This window comes from Camelus dromedarius, chromosome 18 (assembly GCF_036321535.1).
Source record: "Camelus dromedarius isolate mCamDro1 chromosome 18, mCamDro1.pat, whole genome shotgun sequence".
In the NCBI taxonomy this organism is placed as follows: domain Eukaryota; kingdom Metazoa; phylum Chordata; class Mammalia; order Artiodactyla; family Camelidae; genus Camelus; species Camelus dromedarius.
In genome coordinates, this window is record NC_087453.1 from 9,840,571 (window position 1) to 9,860,979 (window position 20,409).

General features: G+C 49.3%; 1 protein-coding gene across 1 annotated transcript in view; it reads left to right on the top strand.

Annotated features, from left to right (window-relative positions):
- The window catches only part of PREX1 (phosphatidylinositol-3,4,5-trisphosphate dependent Rac exchange factor 1), a 175,770-nt gene that overhangs the window by 102,946 nt on the left and 52,415 nt on the right, over positions 1-20,409 (top strand). Inside the window, exons 7-10 of the mRNA XM_031433651.2 lie at positions 3,612-3,745; positions 9,479-9,597; positions 11,140-11,289; positions 13,473-13,620. Coding sequence (XP_031289511.1) covers positions 3,612-3,745; positions 9,479-9,597; positions 11,140-11,289; positions 13,473-13,620 — 551 coding nt within the window. The remainder of the gene's footprint in view (positions 1-3,611; positions 3,746-9,478; positions 9,598-11,139; positions 11,290-13,472; positions 13,621-20,409) is intronic.

Below are 20,409 nucleotides of genomic sequence, written 5' to 3' on the forward strand. Positions count from 1 at the left end.
GAAGAGTCTTTTCTTGGCCACTTTCTTGCTGTGTGCTTGGGTTTGCATCATTAGCTTGATCTCCAAATCTGTGGGGTTTTTGGCCCAACTTTCTGTAAGCCAGTTGTCCTTTTTAGTCTTGGGACTGGTTTAATTCAGATAAGTTAATCCATAAATCCATCTTACTGAGCATTAGGAAATGGCAGTGTGTTGCAATATTGTGGAGGTGAGCATCTGAGCCAGCCCCCTCTGCTCATAGAGGGAGGGGTTCCTTTGCCTCAGTTTCCTCATCTGAAAAGTCTGGAGAATGGCAGGACGCCCCATGGGTCACTTGAGGATTCGGGGAGCGGATGCCTGCAGAGCACTCAGAACAGTGCTTTGCTTATTGGCTCAGAGTAAGTGCTCAATAAATGTCAGGAGGAGCTGTGGCAGCAAAGCAGGATTTCCTTCTTCATTTTTTTTAGATGAAAAAGCATCGTGCAACTTTGGCTAGGGTTCATCATCCCAGTGCGGGCTGGCCCTCCTGCGGAGGGACGCTCCAGATGCCAGCCCCACAGACTTCCGTGAGAAGCTCATGGTAATAAAACGAGTGCATGTTCTTAATAAGACAGAGGACACACCGCTCCTGCTGGCTCTGGGAGCCCTGGTTTAAGGGACCATCAACTGCTCCCTCACCCACAGGGGACAAAAGGGAGCAGGGGTGAGGAAACAGAAAATCGTTAAAAAGAACGATCATCAGTAGAGGTTCCCGTATGTTCTTCCCACCCTCCCGGGGATGCCTTGTGTTCCCAAGGGAATGTGGTCTCGCCCCTTCAAAGACCCCTGCTTCAGACCAGTAAGTGCATAAAAAAACCCCTTCGGAGTCCCTTCTATGAGGCAGCATAGGGTAGTAGAGGTTAGTGGGTAGGACAGTGGGGCGACCTGTCTGGGTTCACATCCCAGCTCACTCATTCACCAACGATATGACTTTGAACAAGTCACTTCACTGCTCTGTGCCTCAATTTTCTCATCTGCAAAGTGAGAGCTGTCGTCAGGATTAAGAGTTTGTGTAAGATATCTAGAGCCGTAGGCGGCAGATGTCAGCCCTGTGCACGCAGTAGCTTTTGCCATCTCTGAATGTTCCTACTTTGGTCCCACACTGAAGAGGTCTCCAGCCCTGACTGGTGGACACCTTGAGGCTCAGCCTCTTCCCTGTGTATCTGATCCTCAGACCACCCCTGACCTGGGTTCAGGGCTTCCAGGGAGACTGAGGCTCAGCTGGGCTTCCTAGGAGGGCTGGGGTGGAAGGGATCTCTCCCTGGAGTGTCCTTCGCATTTCAGATGTAGTTTGCTGGGTGGTCGCTGGCCGAGGCTGCAGAGGCAGCTTCCCAGGCTGAGTGTGCTTCCTCTCCATTGGCAGAGTGGTCAGATCTAGGCCTGTGTGACCTCCAGACTCTTGGGCCCTGCAGCTGACACTAGATTCATATACTGGCAGCTAAAATCCCCCTTTAGAGCCTGGAAGGGCTGGTGGGTGAGTGAGGTGGGTGGAGGAAACAGGAAGCATGTGGTCTCCGAGGCACTGCAGAATTGCTGTCTGCTCTGAGCTGGCCCGTGGGCCATTGACGGAGCCTTATCACCCTGGGAGTCACACTCACCCTGTTTGCAAGGACTCTGGAGCTCTAAAGGGCCCTTGGTGACGGAAGCCCTGAGCTCTAGGGCAGCAGGTGTGCTACCTCGCTGCATCACTGTGCTTTGGGAATCACACATCTGCCTGCAGCACGCAGGCGTCCGGGCTGTGATTTCTGCTAATGGGTGCGTGCTCCTGTCCTGGGCCACACAGCTCTTGTCTGCAAAGAAGCTGGTTTCCCAGGACCCCGAGTGGGCCCCAGAGGGGGTCTCTGGCACCAATGGGCAAATGGATTTGCTGCATCCAGCCGGGCCATAGGTGTGGAGCAAACCAGCTCTGACAGCACCTAGCAGACAGCCTAATTTCTGAGTTGCCAAAACCAGTTCCCCGTACTGGGTCTCAGAAATAATCAAGTTAGCAGATCTCTCTGGGTATGAACTCTGTGTTGGTTCTGGGTGTTGAGTGTCTGGGGAAGGAGATTATGTGAACACCTCTCCCTCCTTCCTCCCCAAGTTCATTTCCAGGCAGAGACAGCATCCTTTCTCTTTGTCTCTCCCTTCACTGTGATCTGCAGGTTTGTCAAATGAATTTCCCCTAAAATACCGCTTTTGCATAATATCCCTGGGGCCTAAATGTCAGAGGCACTGCCTTGCCCACTTCTTGATGGAGCCTCCATCCTTATCTTGATGTATTAAAGTACGGGGTTGGGAGCTGTAAGAAAGAGAGATTTCAATGGCTTAAATGAGATAAAAATTTAGTTCTTGGTACTGATGCAGGCTACGGCAGCTGTGCTCCATTCAGGCCCTGGTCCCTTCCAACCCCTTCCTCCACCATCTGCTACAGTGTATCCCAGTACTGTGCCGTCTCCCAGCCTATGGCAAGAGGGCGAGGGGGAAGGGGAGGGAAACCATGTAGAAGTGGGGCACACTGACCTTAATGTAGTCACACGGCCACCCCTGGTGCAGAGGATGCTGGGAAATTGAGTCTGGTTGGGCAACCATGTACCCACTAAACAGCTAAAACTTTTCCTGTGACGGGAAAAGAGCATGGATTTGGGGACTCCCAGGGGACTGCCCTAGCTGGCACTCTGTGCCCTCCAAGACCTCCTTCCTGCTTTTTCTCTCTTAGCACTTTGGGATCTCTCTGCCCCTGCCTTGGTCCCCTCAGAGCTCCAGATGGACACGTGTGGTCCCCAGGTCTGAGGATTCCTCCCAGGAGCAACCGTGCCTCTTCCCTGTCCTCAGCCTCTTCATCTTCACCGTCCTCCCAGGCCCATCTCACTCCTCCCCGGTGTCTTTCCTGACCACACTGCCCTGATCCTCACGCAGATTCAGCAAACATCACACTCACTTGGCATCTTAGCCCCTGCCCACCCCTGACACTGAGCATAGATGACCAGGTGGAATTCGGGACTGTTCCTTCCCATCTTTTCTCACATCCTTAGTTAGAGTGAGTGCTCTCAGAATCCTGCCCCTGGCGGTGTTCACATTGTGTTTGTCACCTGTTCTCCAAGCATTTATTGAGCACCTGCTGTGTGCCAGAGAGTGTGGTAGGTGCTGGGAATGCAGTGGCAAATGCTTGATAGATGCTTGATAATACTTCCTGTTTGTGTGGAAGTGGCATTCTTGTGGAGGAGGTAAAATAACAGGTCAAGACACAGATAAATAAAAGGGAAGGGACAGGCAAAAACCAAACCAAAACAAAACCCAAAGTAAAGCCAGATGCTGACTAATGCTGTGTGAATGGGGTGAGTCCTTTCACCTCGCTGAGCCCCAAGTCTCTCTTCTGTGAAATGGTCCTCTCTGTGTTCTTGCCAGCATTGTCTTGGCACACTCAGCAGAGGGGAGCCATCGGTGAGATTATGTTGGTTCTCTGCTCCCAGATGTGCCCACGGTGGTGTATTGATTTTGAGGGGTGCAGGAGGCAGCGGCAGGCTCTGTCTCTGGGAAGGAAGGAGGTATCCCCGAGTGCTCTCTTGGATTTACCAGCTCTTACACTGCACCCCGCCCCCCCATCACTCTCCCAGGGCTCCAACCTCACGGACATCTGCACTCAGCTCCTCCTGCAAGGGACTTTGTTAAAAATCTCCGCGGGCAACATCCAGGAGAGAGCCTTCTTCCTCTTTGACAACCTCCTTGTCTATTGCAAGCGGAAATCCAGGTGAGTTGCTGGGGAGGTGGCGGGGCAGGGCTGCCCGGGTGGACCAGGAGGCTGGGGTTGGGTTGAACTCTGACGGTTTCTCATGGTGACAACATAGGCTTGTCACTTCTCTTTCTGGGCCTCCCTTTTCTCTTCTGAGTTGAGGGCTTTGTTCTAAATCAGCACTATCTGAGAACCAATGTTACTTAAAATTTTCTAGTAGCCACATTAAAAAAAGTAAAAAGAAATAGTGGAATGAATTTAAGTAATATATTTTATTTATCCCAATATATCCCCAAATATTATCATTTCAACTTAATTGACTTTAAAAATTATTAAATAGGCATTTTGCATTTGAAAAAAATTACAGTGTATCTTCAAAATCTGGTGTGTGCCTTACCCTTACAGCACATCTCAATTTGTGCTAGGCACTTTTTAAGGGCTCAGTTGCCACCTGTGGCTTGTGGCTGCCATAGTGGACAGTGTAGGTCGAGATGATCATGGAAGTTTGGAGAATCTTTGTGCCACCAACATCCTGTGATTCTCAGATTCAAAAGCAGATGGTTTGAGGGGAGGGGGCTCTTCTACTGTTAAGTTTCTTGAGGGAAAGATAGTATTTTGTCATCTTTGTGTGTCTCACTGGAGCTTCTTAAACTTTGTAGAGTGAATGGATGGGTGGATGAGTGGTAGACGGGTGCAGATGTGTGTGTGACTGGATGTGTGGGCAAATGGGAGGAGGGAGAGATGGGTATTTGGAGGCCTGGGAGATGAATGGATGTAGGTGAAGGGCGGCAGGGAGGAAGTGGTTGTGGATGCAGGCATGAATTGATTTGTGGAGGAATCAATGGAGGAATGGAGGAATGAGTAGACGAATGAGTGAGTGGTTGAGTGGTTGGAGGTTGAGGAGATGGTTGGATGGAGGGATAGATAAAAAGTGAGGGGAATATACGAGTGTCTGGGTAGTTGGAGAAATGGATTTGAAGACCTGCTGAGCTGGCAAAAGTGTGATTAGATGAAAAGTGAGTTGGGGGCGTTTATGTATGGTTCTGTTGAGTGAGTGGGTAGATGATGGATGGTCATAAAACTGGGAGGCTGGGTGGGTGGTGGAGGTTTGGAGATTAGTGGATAGATGGTCAGTTGGATGGGTGTGTTGAAGGATGATTGGTTGATAGTTGCCAGAGTGGTTGGACTCCCACATGGAAGGTTAGATGATTGGATGATTGAGTTGATGGATGGATAGATGACTGATTAGAGAGAAGGAAAGTTAGGAGACAGAGGGGTAGGATCGTCAGTGGGTGGTTGGATGGATGAGTGGGTGGGTAGATAGATGGACCAAGAGACTCCTGCCTTTCAGTTTTCTTGCCCAGCAAGTAGAGGACAATCTCAACTGAACAGTGCAGCCCTTTTTGAGTTCAGCTTCCTGTTACTTTGTCTTAGGGATGAAATAATGACTTTCCAGAGGCTTCTTTACTCCTTTATCTAGCAAAAGCTAGGGCTGACGTGAGGTCCCAATCCTGGGCTCCACTGTCAGCATCACCTCCAACTTCCCTTGTGGCTCTGGGCTTGTCACTTACTGTCTTTGAGCCTTGTTTTCCTTGTCTGACTCTGCTGGCCTCCTCAGGTGAAGGTGAGGCACCTTTGATGGGTGTTCTGTGTCTGCGGTGGCATCTCATTGTCTTCCTGCTCCAGCCTGACCTCTCTGAGCCAGTTTTCTCGTCTGTAAAATGGGGTTGATAAGCCCCTTCTTACAGTAGTTCTTGGTTCAGAGCCAAGCTCCATATTGAATCCCTGTTCAGCCATTTCTCTTGCTCTGTGACTTTGCCTCCCTGCCTCAGTTTCCTCATCTGTAAAATAGGGTGAATTATCACCTGTCCCTCGTAGAGTCATTGTGAAGGACAAATGTGTTCATTGTGCCCGGCGCACAGTAAATGTGCAGAATAAGGAGTAGCAGGTATTACTGTTAACTTACCTCCACACATGATGTGTCCTATGCAGTGTGATCCCATGGGTGCAGCACCTGGCCCCTGGCACATAGTAGGTGCTTCAACCACCGGCCCCTCCCCCTCCATTCTTTCCTCCCTCTTCTGGAACTTGATTCTTCTGGGCAGAGGCCTCAGTCTCCCTCTTTCACCGTCTGTGGGTGGCCAGTTCAGTGTGTCTCTTCATCATTTGATATTCTGTTCCCACTCACTCCGTTAGTCTGTCTGCATGTGTCTCATGTCCTCCCATCCCTCCATCACTGCCCTCTTCTTCTCTCTCCTTGCTTCCTGCCTGTTCACACTGGGGCCACCCTGAGAGTCCTCTGTTGGCAGTGCCAAGGCCACTGCCAGCGTCCAACCCTAGCCCTTCCCCTCCACCCGCCCTAGGCTGTCTGAAACAGGCACTTTTCCCAGAACACTGAGGTTTAGAAAACAGAATGTCCCTTCAGGCCTCTGTGATCTCCCAGCATTGGCCAAGTTTGCTCAGCCTTCAGCCACCTGCATACAGGCCCTTGCTCCATCGGTGGGGTCGCACCTGTTGGAGTGATAACAGCTGATGCTGACCAGACTGGACTCCAGGTGGGCCTTCTAGGGCCTGTCCTGTGGCTGCCACAAGCTCCTGTAAGGCTGTTTCCTGAACTCCATCCTGCAAGTGAGCTGGGCTGGCTGGAGGGAGAGGGTGCATCTGTCTCCTGAGAGAGCCTGACAGGCGGCCACTATTCCTGCCTCTGGATCAAGAGCCAGAGGGCAGGGCTCCGAGAGGTCTCAGTGGGTTGGGTAGTGGTGGATGGAACTCCGGCCTGACTGATGTGGCCACAGGAAACGCCTGATGCTGGTAGGTTACAGGTTTCTGCCTCTTGTTTGGTCTTTGCCTGTTCTGCTGGCTACTGCCCATCGGGGACATGGATCAGGGAGGTCTCTGACTCAGAGTGCTTCTGGTCTAATTCAAAAGAAGAGGCTCCTTGGATGTCGGAAGTGGAAGGGAGAGTTTTAAAAGCCCACTTCCCCATTCTTCAGAAGGGGAAACTGAGACGCAGAAGCTAAGTCTCATATATCTCAACTGCCTGCTTAATGTCTTAGAGGTGTTGGCATCGTGTAGTGGTTAAGGACACAGAGGCTCCATCCCTCACTAGTCCTGTCAGCTCTTTGTGCCTCTGTTTTCCTATCTGTTTAATGGGGATGAAAGTAGTCTGCATCTCATAAGGTTGTCTTTATAGGTTAGGTAAGATAGAACAAGTACAGTGGTTAGAATGATGCCTGGCACAAGGTATGTGAGGTGGAGGAAATCTAAGTGCATATCTTCCCTTGCGTGTGTCACACACAGCTCACACTTAACTTGGGTCTAAAACATGACTCTTCATTGCAATTCCTGCGCAGATTTTTTTCTCCTCAGATCTTTCTCATTCCTAGTAAATGGTACCACCATTCACCCAAGATCTCAGGCCAGAATCTTGGTTGTCCTTGATTCTGACCTCCCTCACCTCCACATCATCAGCAAGGGCTTTGCATTCTCTCATCAAACATTGGCCAGAACCTTAATGTAATTCTGATAAAAATTCCAGGAGTGGGGGGTTGTGTGTATGTAAATGATTTTAGAATCTACATGGAAACACAAAGAGACAAAAATAGCTAAGACAATTTTGAAGAAGGACAAAGCTGTAGGACTTTTATTACTGATACCGTGGCTTACTATAAAGCTGCGGTAATTAAGACAATGTGGTATTGATGTGAAAACAGACAAATGGATTATTGGAATGGAACAGTGAATCTCGAAGTAGACCTACATCTTTTGAATTTCAACAAAAACACCAGTATGGCTCAATATGTGGTGCTTGGTCAGTTTGATATCCAAAAGGAAAAAAATGAGTCTTGACCCCCCACCTCTCACAATATACAAAAATCAACTTCAGATAGATCAATGATTTAAACGTGAAAGTTTAAAAAAAAAAAGCTTCTAGAAGGCATAGGAGGCTATCTTCCTGATCTGGGGGTAAGCAAAGGTTTCTAAAATTGGATGAAAAGTAAAATAATTATAAAGGAAAAATAGTTTTATCAGACAACATTAAAATTAAGAACTTCTGTTCATCAAAAGATACCAGGAAGAGAGTAAAAAAGGCAAGCCACAGAGTAGGAGATCTTTGCAGTCCACTCTCCAAAGGACTCATATCTAAAATATATAAAGGGAAGGAGTGTATACCTCAGTGTTAGAGTATGTGCCTAGCATGCATGAGGTCCTGGGTTCAATCCCCAGTACTTCCATAAAAATAAATAAATAAATACCTAATTACTTCTCCCCTATAAAAAAATGAAAAAAAAAAAACCCACCAAAATATATAAAGAAGTCCTATAAGCCAAATTTGGCCCTTTGCTTATTTTTATAAATAAAGCTTTATTGGCACACAGCCATGCCCAATCATTTTTGTGTTGCCTGTGGATGCTCTCATGCCTCAAGGGCTGAGTTCAGTAGTTGTAACAGAGACCATATGGCCCATAAAATTAAAAATGTTTACTATCTGGCCCTTTTTCAGAAAAAGTTTTCCGAGCTCTGCTGTAAATCATTAAGAAAAAGACAACCCAACAGAAAAGTGCTTAAGGGACCAATGGAAGACACCAGATGGCCAATAAACATGAAAAGGTGCTTGGCCTCAGGGCTCATCAGGGAAATAAAGATGAAATCTTTATTAGAGACACTCCTCTGTGCCACCAGAATGGCCAGAAGGAGAAATGAAATACCAGTTGTGGAGGATGCGGAGCAACTGGAATGTCCCTCTGCCGCTGGGGATGGGAGAATTGATACGACTTGGCAGTATCTACTGAAGCCGATCACGTGCATCTGTATCACTGAGCAGTTCAGCTCCTGGGTAGATGACCCAAAGGAGAGTGCGTAGATGTTCTGCATAAGACACATGCCAGAACATTCACAGCAGCACCAAACTGGAAGCAACCCAGATGTCCATCGCCATCACCCTGTGTGATTCCACGTGTGCGACGTTCCAAAACAGGCAGAGCGAATCCGTAAGGTTAGATGTCAGGAGAGTGCTTACGCCTGTAGCGGGTAGTGACCAGAAGAGGGCATGATGGGGAGCTCTTGGAATGCCTCCTGCCTTTCCAAATTGCAAGCTGTATTCTCAGAGACTTTGTTTTGTTCCCTGCTGCAGCTCTGGCACCCAGATGCATGGTGCCTGGTGCCCAGTAGGTTTTCTCTTGAGCACTTGTTGAATGCATGGGTGAACGTCTCCCCTTGGTGCCAGCTTGGTATCCTTCCCATGAGGAGCGCTAGTTGGATTGCTGAGTAACTGAATGAATGAGCTAGAGGATTCACCTGAGTGAATGAATGAATGGTAGGTAGGTAGATGTAGGTGGATGGATGGATGGACTGCCCACTCCACAGTCCTTCCCATTTGGTCTTATTTCGGGAAGTTTCTGTTTGTTGGATACTCGGAAAGTCTCTACCCTTTTTCTAGCCTAGAAGAATGGGTTTCTTTTGTTTCTTGTTGGTTTCACATCGACATCTCCTGTTGGCTCAAAAATAGCTCTGGGAGGTCAGCAAGGCTGTTAGCCCATTTTTCAGGTGAGGAAGCTGTGGCTGAGAGTCGAAGTGACTTGCTCAGATCACCCAACCACCAGCCAAAATGCCATGTTTCTGGCTCAGTTCCCACTCTCCTCCGTCCCCGGGCGCTCTTGTTTACTGCCCGGTTTCCCTTCGTGCTGCTGAAGACGGTTGAGCCCCAGTGAGGTGAGACAGAGGGGATGTTGACTTCCCACTGTCTTTCAGGGTCACAGGGGGCAAGAAGTCCACCAAGAGGACCAAATCGATCAACGGCTCCCTGTACATCTTCAGGGGTCGAATCAACACTGAAGTTATGGAGGTGGAGAACGTGGAGGACGGGACAGGTAGGCCCGACCCCAGCCCTGCCTGAGCCCAGCCCACCTGCTCTGTGCCGCAATGTCTGTTGCAGTTAGTTTTTCCCTTTGGTTGGGAAAGGTAACCTACCTACAGAAAAGTGCCTAAAACACATGTACAGAAAGCAAACCCCTGGGTGGTCACCACTCAGGTTAACAAAGAAAATGCTCCCTGAACCCCAGAAGCCCCCCACGTACCCCTCCCTGGTCAAAGTGCCTCCTTCCCCCAGAAGTAACTGCTGTCCGAATTTTGTGATGATTATTTTCTTGCTTTTTAAAAATACTTTTACCTCCTAAATGTGCATTACTAAACACTTTAATCAAAATGTCTGTTTTTGAACCTTATTTAGATAGTTATATGATGACAAATATATATAAAATTATATATGTATTTATTATTATTATTATTTCATGGTGTGTTTCTCTGGGTAGCACTGGCCCGGAAAATGGATTTTCTTTTTTTTGTAAATTAAGGTATAGTTGACTTTACAACATTGTATTAGTTTTACATGTACAACATAGCGATTCAATATTTGTATGGATTATACTCCATTTAAAATTATCGTAAAATAATGGCTCTATTTCCCTGTGCTGTGTAGTAAGTCCTTGTTGCTTATCTATTTCATATGTAGTAATTTGTATCCCTTAATCCCATACCCCTTTTGTACCCCTTCGCCTTCCTTCTCTCCACTGGTGGTCACTGGTTTGTTTTCTAATTATATAAATGGTCATAAACTATACTGTACATTCTTTCCCATCTTGCTTCTTTCACTCAACCCCATGGTGGTGAGGTTCGTCTGTGTTTCTGCATGTGGTTCTCAGTGGCTTGTTGGTTTCCATTGCTATGTACTGTTCCATTGCACAGATAGTCCTCAGTTTACCCATTCCTTTGGTGAGGGACATTTGGGTTGTTTCTGCTGTTCACTGTTAAGAACAGCGATCTTGTAAGTATTCGTGTGTGTACACCTCTTGGTGTATTTGCCCTTTAGCTTGTCAAGGGCAGGGATTCTGAACTGGTTTTGAGCCACAGGCCCCCTTGGCAGCCTCATGAAACCTATGGGCCTGGCGTCAGCATCCCTGGATGTCAGCCTGTTTTCAGAGAGGTTTGCTGATCTCCAGCCAGTGGTGTGTAAGGGCCTGAGGTGTAGCATTGTTGGGCTTGCACTTGGGTTTTAAGTAGTCCAGGTGCCTGAATGAGACAGGCAAGGAGGCAGGGAAGCAGTCCCAGGCTGCCGGCAGGTGTCTTCCCGTGAGTCCTTCCTGCATGAAGCCCCTGTGACTGAGTTACTGGAAGAGCTCTTTGCTGGCAGGTCTTCCTTGCCTACCAGAGAACAGATAGGAGACGGGGTGAGCGTTTGAAGAGTGCTAAGTTCATCTCCCGAATCTGGATCCTGTTGATGCCCCTGCCGCCCTGACTTTCTGGAGCAGGGAGGGCTGGTCCCGTGACCCCACTCGTTAAGCGTGTCGTGGGGAATGTTCAGAGTTGTAGGACTGTGCTCTTGCTGACCCACCCTTGCCTCCTGCCCCTGCCAGCGGATTACCATAGCAACGGCTACACTGTCACCAATGGCTGGAAGATCCACAACACAGCCAAGAACAAGTGGTTCGTCTGCATGGCCAAGACCGCAGAGGAGAAGCAGAAGTGGCTGGACGCCATCATCCGTGAGCGGGAGCAGCGCGAGAGTGAGTGGCTGGGGGTGTTCCCGCACCCCTGGGGCGAATATGGCTTCCCCTAGTCTGGTCACTCAGTAGAGTGAGAGCTGTGTCTAGGGAAGGGGCCCAGGGCCCTTTCCAGAAAGATCAGAGCTACAAAAAGCAAGACTTTGAAGGGGCAGGGAGCTCTGGGACTGTTATAACTTGGTGGTATCTCAGCTCACCCAAGGTCATCTGGTTCAGCCCACTAGACAGATGGGGAAACTGAGGCCCAGGGGAAGGGTCTTGCCCAAGGTCATGCCAGTATGATTGGTTGCCCTGAGATTCCGTCTTCCTTCACCCTTGAGGGTTGGTAGCTAAGATGCTTCCTATGTGTCTCTGTTCCCTCCGCGGTACTATTTCCTTCACGTGGGGTTCTTTTTGTTTGACATTCACCCAGTCTTCGTCTGAGAGGAGGGTCCTTGGGGGCTGCCCTTAACTAGGGTCATGAATCTCTGGGCCTGGGCACCTCTGAGGCAGCTTGCATAGGAAGTGCAGAGCTGGGTGTGATGGTTGAGTGGGGTTGGGGGTGGGTGCTGGACTGTTGCGCAGAGACCACCGTGCTGGGAAGAGAGGACAAGGTGTGTTTGGGGGCGAGTTGCTTCTGCTTTCCAGACCTCAGGGATGTGGTCTGACACACAGAGGTAAAAATTCCTGCCACAGAGGGTTGTGATGCTGCTACATGAAGTCTGGATTTGATCCCACGTGCAGATTTGACATAAGGTCCTCAAAATGGTCCCTGTGCCCAGCTTTACAGGGCCAGAAACCGAGGCCCAGTTTTCTCCATATCTGTGTTGCGTCCACCTGAAATCACCATTCAGACGTGTCATAGATGTATCCTCCTTACGATGTCTAATCAGAATCCTTGATTTCCACCCTATCTTCTTCCCCAGTCCTGTTTATTCCCTCGACTGGCCCATCTCAATAAGCAGCTCCTTCAATCATCCAGGAGCTCAAACTCTTGGTGTCACCCCTGATGTCTTGGTGTCTGCCCACTCCCCAAATTCAACAGATCAGTTAGTCCCTTTGACTCTGCCTTCCACATATGCCAAGTCCATCCACCTGTCTCCTCTCCCTACTTCCTCCCAAGTGCAAGTCATCATTGTCTCTTAGGAATGAATGTGGGCCCAGCACAGCCAGATCCACTGGTTTTGTTTTTGTTTTTGTTTTTGTATTTTGAGAAGCTAGACATCTGGGTTTTTAAATGATATTTCCTGATTAAAAATGTTGCATCAAAATTTATTAAAATGCTTAGGCCAAATAAACTACCAAACATGGCCCCTGCTGGGGCAAGTTTGTGACTTTTGACATTGATCAGGGCTGAGTGTATGGTCAGGACTGGGGGTCAGGGTCAAGGGTGTGGCCTGGCCTTGGTGTGGCTGATCAATATCTTTGTGGTTAGAATGGAGTGCTGTGGTCAGTGCTGGATATATATGATCATGAATAGGGTATGGCCTGAGTGGGCCTTGGTTGTTAGAATTGGGGTGTCATCTAAACCCCGATCTCCCAGCTGAGTTTACAGGGGTGGTGCCTGCTGTGGTCCAGAGCGCAGATCTGGAGCCAAACTTGAGGGTCTGAATCCTGGTTCTACCACTTCTAGATGGACAACCTTGGACAGAGAACTTAATTTCTCTGGGCCTCAGTTTCTTCACCTGTAAAATGGGGATAATGGAACTTGTAGGTTTCTTATGAGGATTAAGTGGCATAGAGTAGGTGCTGTAAAAGCATTTGCTATTATTATTTGTCATTGCTGTTATTGTCAGGATTGGACAGGGACCAAGTAGAAAATATGGGACAGTGATTAGGGTCAATACTGTGTTATTGTCTAGAGAAACAAGCAAATTTCCATCCCTGGCCCAGAAGGAAGATCTCAGTAAGACTTTCTGATAACTTCTGAATTTGGAAACCCATCCTCAGGTTGAAGGGTAGACTGCTTATTACCCTGGGCCTCAGCTTTGCCATCTGTAAAATGGGGGCACTTAGTCACCCTTTCCTACAAGGTTCTTGTACAGAGTCATTGGCAGGTGCCTGGAACTGAACTACAGGCAGTGAGTGCCCCATGGATGACTGCTGGCTGTGGCAGTAGTTGGGGGCAGCTGGGGACAGGGTTTCAGGAGCCACAGGCCCACCTCCTCTGCACCCCAGTGCTGGTGTTGACCATGCCCCCTCCGTAGGCCTGAAGCTGGGCATGGAGCGGGACGCCTACGTCATGATCGCGGAGAAGGGGGAGAAGCTTTACCACATGATGATGAACAAGAAGGTGAACCTGATCAAGGACCGGCGGAGAAAGCTGAGCACCATCCCCAAGTGCTTCCTCGGCAAGTGAGTGGCCTCACCCTGGCCTCCACTGGGTCCCTGGAGGCTGGAGATGGGCAGACCGTTTGCACCCACCTGGCTTTCCCAGCTCTGCTCCTTCCCCCAGGAGCCCTCCTGGGCAGAGCCACTAAAGCACCCTGAATCCCAAGGAACAGCCCTTGGAGGTCAAGGGTAGTGGGGTCGCCATGTCAGGTCTTTCAAATGTTTTTGACCACAACCCACTGCAAAATCTAAGTTTCATATTGTGACCTGATACACACTTCCATGTAATATATGATTGAAGCCAAAGTTTCACAAAACTTACTGTGCTTCATGCTCTCTAAAAATATCTGTTCTGTTTCTATTCTGTTCTGTTCTATTCTACTCATTTCTTCATTCACTTCAAAAATAATGCTGAGCACGACCCATGAAATTGATTTCACAAACCATGAATGGATTGTCCCCCATGGATTGAGAAACACTGCTCTAACACTCAAGGAAAGAAGCCCCTATAGGTATCTCAAGCAGGGAGGTACTTAACACAAGGAGTTGATTTCAGAGGTTTTGGAAGGGCTGGAGGAGCAAATGTAGGCCCTTGAATCAGTCTGTTCAGATGCCATAGTAAAGTATCACAGACAGGGCAGCTGAAACAACAGAAATTTATTTTCTCACAGTTCTGGAGGCTATAAGTCTGAGATCAAGGTGTTTTTGGCTTGGCTGAGGCCTCCCTTCAGTTCTTAGGGCCTCCAATTTCTCTGGGAAATACATTATTTCCTAATAATAAAACATTATTACCCCCATCCCCATGTTTTTCTTTACTAAGGGGAGGTAATTGAGTTTCATTTATTTAATTTTTTTTTTTAATGGAGGCACCAAGGATTGAACCCAGGACCTCATGCATACTAAGCATGTACTCAACCACTGAGCTATACCCTTCCCCCTCCCCTGTCCCCGTTTTATAATTGAGGATCAAAGGGTGAGAACATAGGTAGGATAGGATTGAATCCTAAACCCACCTTTAAATGTCATTCACCTAGGGGAGGGGGCTGGGGACTGAGAGAAGCAGAAGAAATGCAATCCCTGTAAAACCATCAAGTTATTTCCAGGCCCTACTGTGTGCTAGAGATGGTATTTGACACTCGGGGTGGGAAGAACAACACTTGGGGCTCCTGACCTCACGAAGCTTGTTTGGGAGAGAAGCTTGCCTGTGAGGCTGGGACTTTGAAATTTATTAACTTGTACCCCACCCACTTCCCAAAAGCTTTTGAAGGGGCCTTGGATAAAAGCCACTGTAATTATTATATTGCCATAGACACAGGTGAGAGGTGATGTGGACTAGGGTAGTCACCGTGGAGGTAGGGGCATGTGGTTGCACCCTGGATCATTTTGAAGGTGACAGCACTTGCTGATGGGGTGGGGAAAGAGGGAATTAGGGACTGTGAGCTCCTGGAAGGTGGAGCTGCTGCTTGCTGAGAAAGGGAAGGAGACGGAAGGAGGTTTCAGGCGGCGCAATTAGCGCCTAGAGGTTCCACTTGGACAGTTATGTTAAGACAGTCCCCCGGGTTGGAGGGGAGTTGTTAGATGGATATGACATCGTGACTTCGGGGAGAAAGTCCGGGTTGGAGACCTAAATGCAGGAGATGTGGGCATTTAGATGGTCTTCAAAGCCAGGAGACTGCATGAAATCTGCAAGGGGAGGGGTAGAGAGAGACGAGGCGGGACCGCCTCTTGGAGGAGGAGCCTGAGCAAAGGAGTCTGGGAGGCGCGCGCAGAGAGGCGGAAGGGCGCTGGCCGGGGCGGCGCTGCGGGAGCCGGGTGCGGAAGGTGCCGGGATGCAGGGAAGCTGGAACTTCGGTTCGGACGCGTTGAGGTTGAGATGTCCAGCAGACGTTTGTGTATCCAACAGGTGTTGGATAGGGGTTAGAGACTGAGTGTGGAGCCGGGGGGCGAGCTAAGTGGTGATAGTCTGAGGCTTATGGTTGGTGAGGCCAGGCAGGGAGTCTGGGGGGTAGTTGGGACCCTGCGGCGTGTCTGGGATGCCTTGGAGTCAGGCTGCCCTTTTGCCCTCAGAATCAGTGACCCCAGCTCCACGTTTCCCCGGAGGGTCTGTGGAGAAGGGAGTGTGGGCCCCAGGTCTGCCGGATGTAGGGAAGGGAAGGGGCAGCCTGGCTGGAGTCCATCAGCTAATCCCTAATCCCTGGGCAGAAAGGAGGTTTTTCTCGCAGGAGGGGTTTGCTTCCGGTCCCCCAGGGTCAGAGGACCGCCCCCTCTCTTGCCAAACCCTTCAGAGAGCTTAGTCCAGCCGGATGGGATAACCTGTCTGTGATTAGAGCTTCAGCAGAGTGTTCCGTCTCCTCAGGAAGGATTAGGGGAGATTTCTTTTATTGCCCATTTGAAGCGGGGCCAGGATTGAAGCTTGTTTTGTAATCACAGGGCTTTTAAGGACCAGACTTCCTCCAGGAGAACAAGCTAATAGAACTCCTCCCCGCAAGGCTTTTGGTCTGCACCCAGCCCCGGGGGGCTTGGGGCCCTCCTCTCAGGCCCAGGCCCGGCTTCTCTTCCTCCAGGAGCAGCTCTGGTCCCCTCGGGTGGAAGGAACCAGCAATCATAGGCACACGGTTATCGAACCTTCCTCTGCTCCAGGTGCTGCCCTGTGGTCATGCCTTTTAACCCTCAGGGGACACTTGAGGCAGTTCACTGCCATTATTCCTATTTTAAGGGCGAGGACAGTGAGGCACAGAGGGGAGAAGGTCCTGCACAGGGTCACACAGCCACAAGTTGGGGGCTGGGATTTGAACCCAGGATTCTCTCCCACCTCACTCTGCTGTGTTTATCCATTTTCATTTCTGTTCACATTTAATTTTCCCTTGATAGTTACCTGTCTCTACAACTAGATGGGGACTCCATGAACCCAAAAATTGTCTAATTTATTTTTATAACCGTCAAGGGTTGGGCTTTGAGTCAGACTTGGAGTCGAGTTTTGATTCCCCCATGTTCTAGCTCTGTGACTTTGGGCAAGTTTCTTAACCTCTCTGAGCCTCAGTAAATGATCAGTTAACGAGAGATAATAAAACGTGCCTTGCCGGATTGTCAGAGGATACAGCAAGAAAATGCCTGTGACATGCTCAGCACATCGTGGGCAAGAGTAAGGGAAATGTGTGTTGGGGTTGAGGAGCGGCCTGTTTCTGCCGTTGTCGGAGACAAACTCATCGATGCCACATGAAGAAGAAACAAGGAATAAAATCTGTATTTTTGTGCAGGAATCATGGGAGGAAGATGGCGTTTACCCTCTGGGATCCTCAGATTAGTTGGGGGAGACAAAATTGATTCACTCATCCATCCCATTCGTTCAGTGTTACTGTGTGCCAGCAGTGAACAGGACAGAGGAAATCTCTGCCCTCATGGAGGTAACCGTCCAGCAGGGGAATCAGAAAACAGACAAGGAGATAAATACAAATCAGGAAGGGAATTTTAGCTAGGTGATGAATGCAGAAAGAAAGTGGGTTGATGTCAGGCTGTGAGGAAAAGGGGCTCTCTTTCAGCCAGGGTGATCAGGAAGGGCCTCTTTGGGGAGGCGACATTTTAACCAAGATCTAGATGACAAGCAAGAGCCAACCATGAGAAGATCTGGGGGAACAGTGTTCCTGGCAGAGGGAACCGCATGTGCGAAAGCCCGAAGGCTGGGATGAGCCTTGAGTAAGTCATTGAGGAACAGCAAGGAGGCCAGCATCGCTGGAGGGAGGGAGTGGCCAAAGAGGTTGTCAGGCAGGTAAGGGGTGAGGGGGTTCAGATTTTATTCCAGGTGCTCTGGGAATCTGTGGAAAGAGCTTATGCACAAGACTGAGGTGAGGATGAACTCATTACCCAGGCCCTGAATGAGGGCACTGTTAGAGCTTTTAAGAACTCAGGGGACAAATTGTGATGTTCTATCTGGCAGGGCAGTCAGGGAAGGCTTCCTGGAAGGAGAAGCCCTTTGGTTTCACTCTTGTCAGAGTTAGATGTCGTTCATTAATTGCAGTCTACCAGAACGGGAGCGCCCAGGTGGAAGAGGCCTCACTGGGTCGTCCACCTGTGGGCACAAGTGCAGGATATTAGCGCGAAATAGCTGATGAATAATGATTTGCCAGACGTGGCCACAGACGTCTCCCAGAAGCATCTCAGGCAGTGCAGTCTCAGAGATGAATGTGAAACCCCAGGTTTCTTTCCTTGTGGAGCTCAAGGCCATGGAAGAGACAGGCAAGAAAAATGGGATTCTTGTACTAGGGGTGAGTGGACATTAGGTCTCAGCTTGGGGGCTTATCTTGGAAGAATGCAAAGACCTGTGTATCCCCTGTGCCCAGCCTGGGACTTGACACACAGTAGGTGAAATGCAGGTTAACTGGGTGAGTGATACTGGGAGCAGGAAGGAAGAGGGATGAAGACCGACACATGATTTCAAGTAGTCCCCCATCCCCTGAATTTCAGGCTCCTCGCCAGAACAGGCTGACCTGTTCCGTTTGTCCCCAGTGTACCTCACACTGCTCCAAGTTACATCTTTCTGGAAGACTGGATCTTGCTGTTCTTTGTCCCCCAGCCCCCAGTAGCTGGCAGATTGCTGGTTTCCTAACCTTACTTCTCACTCAGGGCCCTTTTGTATGCTGATCCCTCTGCCTACAACACCCTTTCTTGCACCCCACTGGTGGCAGACGGTGTCCTGCTAACCTAGTGCAGTTTGCAGATGTGTTTTCTGTGAGCCACATGGTGCTTTCAGAAAATATTGGATTCAATATTAACATTTAAAAGTTGGGAGATTTCACAGGAAGTGCTGGATTTCCGGCTTCTCTCGAAAAGTTGTAAGATGCTTTAGTTTTCCCATGTGGCCACAGTTGGCCGCACTGACTGGCTGCCGTCTTCAGAAGTTCTGGCTGGTTCGGTAGAGTTTCCATGTGGCCCCTTTTACTCATTCACGAGAGTTTAAGGTTCATGTGTTAGAGTGAATTTTGTATGGTTTTGTACGCTAGATCCCAACTCAAGACTCAATGTGATTAGAAGGTTACCCATTAAATTCAGAAGGCCCCTGAATGAACCACTTGTCAGGTGGACCTTGAGGCCCAGAGAGGGACAGAGGCTTGCCCAAATTTGCCCAGCAGGCTGTGAACCTTCCTTGTTCCTCAAAACGATGTAAGACTCAGCTCAGGGCAGAAACAGGTCACAGTTGCTGTCCTCTGGACTGCCTTTCTCTGCTCTAGCAGCTGCTGTGGGGAACTTCCTGTACCCCGCAGCCTGGCCGTAGGGCCGCCAGTCAGTGCCAGAGGTGGCCCCCATGGGACAGCTGGTGGGCAGCCGGAGGCTGAGTGTCAGCTTCCGAGAGTGGGCACTCCACATCTGTTCACCTCCCTCAGCTGCTGGCAGTTTTCTTTCTGCCTGTTTTTTGGGACTTTGAGAATAGAGCGGGGGTGGACAGGACCCAAAACAATCCCTTCCCCACTCGGGGCTCCCGCTCCACGAAATAGATCTGTTTCTTCTACACCCCCTGGGCCCGCACCCGGGCCCTCTGAATGCTTCAGCACACACCACTACCTACACACAAGGCAGGTCTTTGCTCAGCCAAACACTGGAAAGCTAAAAATAGCCCTGCCCCTCTCTGGCCCTGTAATTGGAGGCGGGACAGCTGGTTTCGATAAGCAGGAGAGCCCCGCGCTCTGGCCAGCTGCCACCTGCCTTCACTGAGTACAGATTGCCCCGCGTTCCCGGCTCACCCCTTTCCTGCTGACTTTTCTGTGGGTTGAGCTCTGCACCGAGCCCGAATGCACCTCCAAGAGCCAGGACCTGGGGTCTGGCTGAGCCTCTGCCCCACTGGGTAGTCACGTTGGATTTGATTTGCCTGATTTTTTCTGGGCTTGTGAGCATTTCTTTCTGGGTGAGACCTTCCTCCTCGCCCCAACATGGTCCTTCTTGTTTGATGGTTCATTCCTTCATTTGTTCAAAAAAATAGTTATTGAGCCCCACTGTGCTTTGTAGCCTCTACCAGATGCAGGGGGCGTAGAGCTGTGAATTAGACAAAAATCCCTATCAGCATGGAGATGACATTCTGGTTTGGGCAGATGACTGATAAACAAAAATAAATCTGTAAATAGGTCAACTCCAGTGATAAGTACTAAAAAGGAAGTAAAACCAAAAGATGTGATGGATTGTATGGGGGCAGGGAAAGGGCTTTTGATGAGATGGTCAGGGAAGGCTTCTCTGAGGAGGTGACCTTTGAACTGAGATGTAAAGATATGAAAGAGAAATGCTTTGTGAAGAGCTGGGGAGGGGTGTTTTTAGGCAGAGGGAACAGCAAGTGCAAAGGCCCCAAGGCAGGCAAGAGTCTGGCATTTTTTAAAGAAGGGAAAACAGTGGGTGTGTGTGGCTAAAGCAAAATAAATGAAAGGTATTGGAGATGGGGAGGGGGCAGCTCGTACACGGCCTTGTCATCATGTGGGCAGGTTTGGATTTTTTTCCGAGAGTAACCAGGAAGCCCACTGGAGGGTTTTCAGTGGGAGAATGACATGATTTGATCACCATTAGCTCTTCTGACTTTCCACAGTCAGCTTTCTGGGTCCTTATTTCTACTGGCTGGTTTGCTTCTTCATTCCTTCTGTCCCTCCATCTATCCAGCTGACCAGTCATCCATCATCCATTCCCCCCACCATCTACTCAGTTATCCCTCTGCTTATCATTCACCCGTCCATTCTTCCTCCACCCACCTACCCTACAAGTCTGTCCAGCCACTTAGTCATTTATCTGTCAGATCATCTGTCATCTACTCACTCTTCATTCATTTATCCACTCATGTGT